Consider the following 6,217-nt stretch of genomic DNA (forward strand, 5'->3'; position numbering starts at 1 on the left):
TGGCATGTGTGTACTTAGAACATACACCATTTTCAGAGTGGTAAGGAGAAAGTGCATCTTCTTCTTCCATCTACGAAAATCTTGCCCTTCAAACTTGTTCAATTTGTCAAACTTGCTTGTCATATCCTTCACAGAATCACCACTTGCCATGATTACAAAATAATTCAATTTTTGTTAGAAAATAGGGGATGAATAGATTGCTTGGATTCTCTGAAAGTCGTGATTCACTATCAAATTGAAGTATTTCGATGATACATATCGAACACTCAATTGGATTAACTTCAGAGAATGAAATCTGAGAATATATGTGTAAATGTTCTTCAAGATGTACCAGAAAAATGACCAAAAAACGGATATATCATTCTTGTCTGAAAACTGTCAATAGACAGTTACAAACTGTCATAAAATTACCAAACCTGTCATTAAATGGATCTTAGGGAAAAAAAGGGTCAACTTTCTAAAGCTACCAAACTAGCCAGGGGCTCTGCCCCTTGGACCCCGCTAGGGGATGCTGCCCTTGGGACCCCGCTCCTAGGGGTGCTGCCCCCAGACCCCCGTTTATTTAGGGGCTTCGCCCCTAAATAACAATGTACTTTGAATTTTGAAAAACTTGAACAAATGTGCACTCCTATACCATCCTAACTTGTTCAATATTCAACAAGATCACTTTTGGTCAACAAATTTAATCCTATTACACTTAAATAATATTGATGATATAAAATCACCAAAATATATATATATATATATATATATATATATATATATATATATATATAGTTTTAAATTTACAAAGATGTAGAAAAATATTCAAAGTTTTTAAAAATATAAATGAAATTCTCTCTATTTTGAAAATGTACTGATATCAATATATAGTTTTTAAAGTTACAAAATTAGTAATTTTAATTTATTTTTGGATATTAAACCGGTGTCACCGAGATTTTGTGACATGGATAGTGCCCAAAATGTTAAAGGGAACCGTGTCGTTTTTATTGTTTCTATCGTCATTGACTTTTTATTCCTGGTAGCAAGGGAAGGCAGTAGTAGCAAGAGCAACGATGATTGAGCTATAAAATAAGATTTCGGAAGGAAGCAATACAGAGCATTTCCTTCACAAAAATTTCAGCAGTTCATACCCCACCCCCAAAAACTCATGTCTTCCGCCACTGATAATCCAATCGACCAGGAAAAGGTTGTGTTCGTGGATATAGAACCAGAAGTCGACAATGAAACACTCATTTTCGCCATAGCCTTTTTGTTGAAATGCATCGGCTACATCGTTAGTTTACTGGAACTTCTCGGTCGCCTCTGGATGGACTATTACCCTCCAATATTTGGGGAAATCATGCTCCCGTCACCACTTAAGTTTATCATCATCGGTTTAGCTGCTTTCGCTGAAATTAAGTCGCAAGGCTCTGAATTTCCTTTCAAAACGCACCCTCGATCCATGAATATCGCCATTACCAGCCTACTCTTTTATGGTTTGGCGTCTGCAGCCCAACATATAATTTCTGCCACACGTCTCGGTCCTGCTTCCGTCTACGCCATTGCTGCCCACTCGGGAAGGATTGGTTGTTTGTGCATTTTGGTAGCATCTGTCGCATCTTTGTTCTAGCTTTGATATACCTTTCATTTCTCTTACTTGTTTATTCTGAAATATAAGATAGATTTAGGTAGGGTGCTGTTACTCATAACATTCCATCCCATATGATATAGGTTTTGATATGAATAATGAGCTCCTTAATAAGCTCAAGTGTTATTTGTTTGGAGGTTATTTGGTCTTGGGGATTTTATGGCGCTATTATATCATAATTTTAAGATTGCCTTTACTCAAATATTGGTGCTTGCTGTTTTATTTACTTATGTGATGCAACATAGCAAGGATTTTATAAGTTAAATCATGGTATAGAAAACAATTTTATAAGTCAAAATCCATTTCACTATTACAATACAAACATTTAAATATTGATAATGTATTTTGCAGGTGTTGGGCTCTTTTGAATACTTGTTTTGCAAATTGCAGGTGCTTTGTGAAAATGCTAATCAGAAGAATGTCAATCAATCGTTTGAGGTGCTCTTCAAGGTGATCTCTTTACTTGTAAAGTCAAATAGGTGCAAGTTTAAATAGCTGAATCATGGTATTGGTTGAAATTGAATTGAATATAACATTTTTTTTGGATTGGTTTAGGTACCTTTTGGTATGCTTGGACATTGCCTTTACATTTATCGCCAATTTTTTTTTTGAGTGGTGTAGTTTGTAACATCATTACTTGTTTCCATGGTAATTGTTACATTGAAGTCGTGAAAAGGGTTAAGGGTGTAGATGTTATGAGATGAGAACATTTTGGTTTATACAGTATACAGACATATCTAGATCAGATACTAATAAAATTTTCCTTGTTAAGTTCATTAAAATCATTAACATTATTGATAAATATTCCATCTATCCACAAATACTGGTGAAGATTGAATGTTTCTGTTTCTGATTTCACGTTGTACTCTCTTGGGTTCAGTTATAAAATGATAGAATGCATCTTATTATTACATCAGACCCCTTTGTATATACCCAACTAAAGCTTCTCGAATCTATATTTGACTTTGTTTTCTAACCGATTGACTATTTTGACCTTCTAAACTCTCATCAAATACATGATTCTCCTGGCTAGGCTAATAAGTTGAAGTAGTTGAATTGGATCTGATGTTTGATTTAGGATATGTTAAGTTTGTGTGTTTGAACCTGACCTAACTATCCGAATTTTCATTTACATAAGTGAAACATATATTGCTTTATTCTATTTGTATATGGTTTATCTTGTATCGGATTAATTATTTTTGTTACCATCTTTTCTCTTATCACATATTAGGATTTTGATCATTTCTGAAAATACGTTACCGTTTTGACCATTTTGACCATTTCTTGGAAGTACATTGCCATTTGCCAATGACCATCTTCAAATAGGATGCATGTTCGATAATGATCTGTTTTGGCTTTTTAAATGACCTTCCGTTTTAAAATAACAATTTTTTAAAGTACATTCCCATTTTGACCATTTTTGTAAGTACATTACCAATTTGGCCATGAATGACCGTATTGACCATCTAAAAAGCTTACAATATTTTGTATCTTGTGAATCAGATACTTTGAAGGTTGAATCAAAATTAGTCTTGTTTGCCATGGGCTTGGCGGGACAAATCAATATTTTCCCACTCCTACATGAATGTATATGGATTCATGATAAAAACTCTTAAAATCATTCAACTCATTATAAAACCATTTTCATGCAATGCACACATAATGAAACATATACCAAATAACTCGAAAGGTTTTTAATATTTCAATTTTTGAAATCATTATAATTCATTTTTTATGAGTCATGTATTATGTATTATTTACCTTAATAGAACTTAAACTATTTTTCTTCCCATTAAGCCCGTAAACCTCTTAAGCACCACCTATTATCATTAACAACAATTTACTATTAAATGACTAAAATACTCCTAGAGGGTTCTTGAGACAATTGACATCATCCAAAAGCTTATATCTATCCTATTAGCTTATATTTAAGATTTGTGGGAGATCGGAGGTTGGATGGTAGGACATGAGAATTTTAGTTTTCCTTTCACAGGTCATTGCACGGTCTGTGTTGTTTTTATGGCAGGTTGGCACTTCCCGTACCAAAGTGCTGGTCACCCAAAAAATGAGTATTTTTCTCATTTAAGGGATGTACTTTGTATTCTAGATCTCCAATGACTATCAAAGCTCACTAATTTTGTGGGTTCAAACGTTTGCGAAGTTTAATGGGTAATTTTGTGGGTTTGAACGTATGTAAAGTTTAATGTTTTAACAAATATGATGTAGGCAAATGTACTATATAACAGTACATTATAAATATATATAACAATGAGCTTTAAGACGGAAAATATACATTTTTTTTATATATGTCGGATTGAGACAAATTTATATCATTATTTATATAAAAATAATATTGTATTAAAGATATATTTGTATGTATACAAAACATTACACACTAAAATTTATTATAATTTAAACTAGTTATAAGTTATTTTTTCTTTTTGAAAATATGAATACAACTATTTCCATAAAATACCCTTTATTTTGACTTTTTTTTTTCTTTTTAGACCTAAAACTTTTTTTTTCCGAAATAGACACAAATTTAATGGTTACTTGTTATTTCAGATCTCAGCAGGTCACTAACATATAAATTGATTTTTTTTAATAGAAGAACCTATATTTTTTATTTTTTTCGGTTTGGACCTAAAACTATTTTTTATTTTCAAAAATAAACTAAACTTTAATTATTCATTGTTAGTTCATTAATAGAGTCGGTTATATTTTGTATTTTATTTCCGGGTCTTGGCTCTTCTAATTTGCTCAATGAGCATTACTTTCCCCAATTTAAAGTTTTCTTCCTTCATTATAGAAACTAAGGTATGTTGAAGTGTTCCACATTTTAATTCATAGTTTATCTTCACTTATTTAATTTCTCAAAAATTTTGAGTCGATGTCTTTTTGGAAGTGAAAGATTAAGCAATTGACATTTACCCGAATTCAATTAATAACTAATTGGAAATTTGTATTTAGTTTCGCTTAGATGTTTTGCTATAGCCGGAATGGTTGTTGTTTACTATCGATCTTGATCTCTAGGGTTACCTTTGGATCGTTTTTGTACAAATGTTAAAATTAAGTAAGTGTTATGTGCAAAAACCAATGTGTGATAATGAGTCGATATCCCCCGAAGAATCAGAAAATGTCGGTGAAAGTGAACTGAAGTTAAAAGGTAATGGTGTGTGTCACGTTGAAGATGTAAATAATTCGTCCAATGGATCGTCTTCTCCATGAGTAAATAAGCATGGATTGAGAAATTGGCGGAGGCTGCCTAGCGAACTTGTTAAAACCCCAGGTAATAGCATAGATGGTAGAAATAATGGTGATTTGACTGATTCACGGGTTAGGAATTCTATGGTGAATGTTAATGGTAATTCGTCCTTCACGGTAATTCTGGATTGGGTGATCATTTTGTTCTTGTAAATAAGGCAGACTCTGGAAATAGTTAAGGCCAAAGTAATAGGTCCTCTTATACAGCTAGTGCTCCAAGAAAAGACCTAAAATAAGTAGTTCAAATGGGAGGAATTCAACCATTTTAGCTCATTCTCGAGATTAGAAAAACAATGGTCAGGAACCATCAAGAAGGCTAGAGGATTCAAATTTCATGAAAGAACCACTACTTCTCTAATACCTTTACTATATTATACTCCAAACATGCTACATGCATATTCATAATATAATTTACAAAAGTCTGGATACTTACCAAAAGACTGGATACAAACCAACTATTAAGAATTTTTACCGAGTTTTATATATTACATAATTTCCCAGGAATTTATACACTAAATACAAAAGTTAAAATATTATCTATTCTACATCTTCTAACACTACATAAATATATTGAATGCTTATCACCTGCAATAATTAAAAACTGAGAGGGAGAAGCAGGCGACGCTTAGAGAGTTCAATAACAGTTACAATATAACGTTATGCCATACACACACACACACACACATATATATATATATATATATATATATATATATATATATATATATATATATATATATATATATGACAGTAACAAAGAAGGACAAAGAACAACAAAGGCAGATGAGTATCATATGACAGACTTTCTATATCAACCAATAATCTGATTCAAAGATTTACAATCAATGAAATACAACAATTTCAACATGATATACATCAATAAGACTTCAACCAAAGTGGCATAGAAAATACAATTTTGAATTATCATTTTGCTAGAATATATAGGCTTTTAGCCCTACCTAGCATTTTGCCAATACCAAAGTGATATGAGTCATTCTCTACATGGCCAAAGGCACAAAGCCAATACCAAAGTGATACGAGACATGCTCTAAATGGCCAAACGCTTCATAACAATACCAAAGTGATACGAGTCATTCTCTACATGACCAAAGGCACAAAGCCAATACCAAAGGTATAGCTCCATTATCATAATAATACGGGAAAGCACATTGCACATACAACACATAACATACAATTGTCCCTATATTTAAGTCACCGTGAAATAACTAAATGGTGAAATGATAATTTGGGCAGCACTTCGTCTCTAAAAATGAATTTCTTTGACGAAACCGAAGATTTTTGTTGAAAACCGGGCCTTGCGCG

At 32.4% G+C, this 6,217-nt stretch overlaps 1 protein-coding gene across 2 annotated transcripts; it reads left to right on the forward strand.

Annotated features, from left to right (window-relative positions):
- The first annotated feature begins 1,014 nt into the window (after positions 1 to 1,014).
- On the forward strand, positions 1,015 to 2,412 carry LOC145058896 (uncharacterized). Of its 2 annotated transcripts, none has more exons than XM_079006774.1 (3): positions 1,015 to 1,585; positions 1,982 to 2,080; positions 2,186 to 2,412. In XM_079006774.1, exons 1-3 carry the CDS (start codon positions 1,151 to 1,153, stop codon positions 2,240 to 2,242), a joined length of 591 nt encoding a protein of 196 aa, XP_078862900.1. In that variant the 5' UTR covers positions 1,015 to 1,150; the 3' UTR covers positions 2,243 to 2,412. The 2 variants fall into 2 exon arrangements, with proteins under 2 accessions (XP_078862900.1, XP_078862901.1); XM_079006775.1 differs by having other exon boundaries at positions 2,021 to 2,080.
- The last annotated feature ends 3,805 nt before the right edge of the window (positions 2,413 to 6,217 follow it).

The sequence above is a fragment of the Lactuca serriola genome, chromosome 6, assembly GCF_051521515.1.
Source record: "Lactuca serriola cultivar US96UC23 chromosome 6, Lser_US96UC23_V15, whole genome shotgun sequence".
NCBI classification, from domain to species: domain Eukaryota; kingdom Viridiplantae; phylum Streptophyta; class Magnoliopsida; order Asterales; family Asteraceae; genus Lactuca; species Lactuca serriola.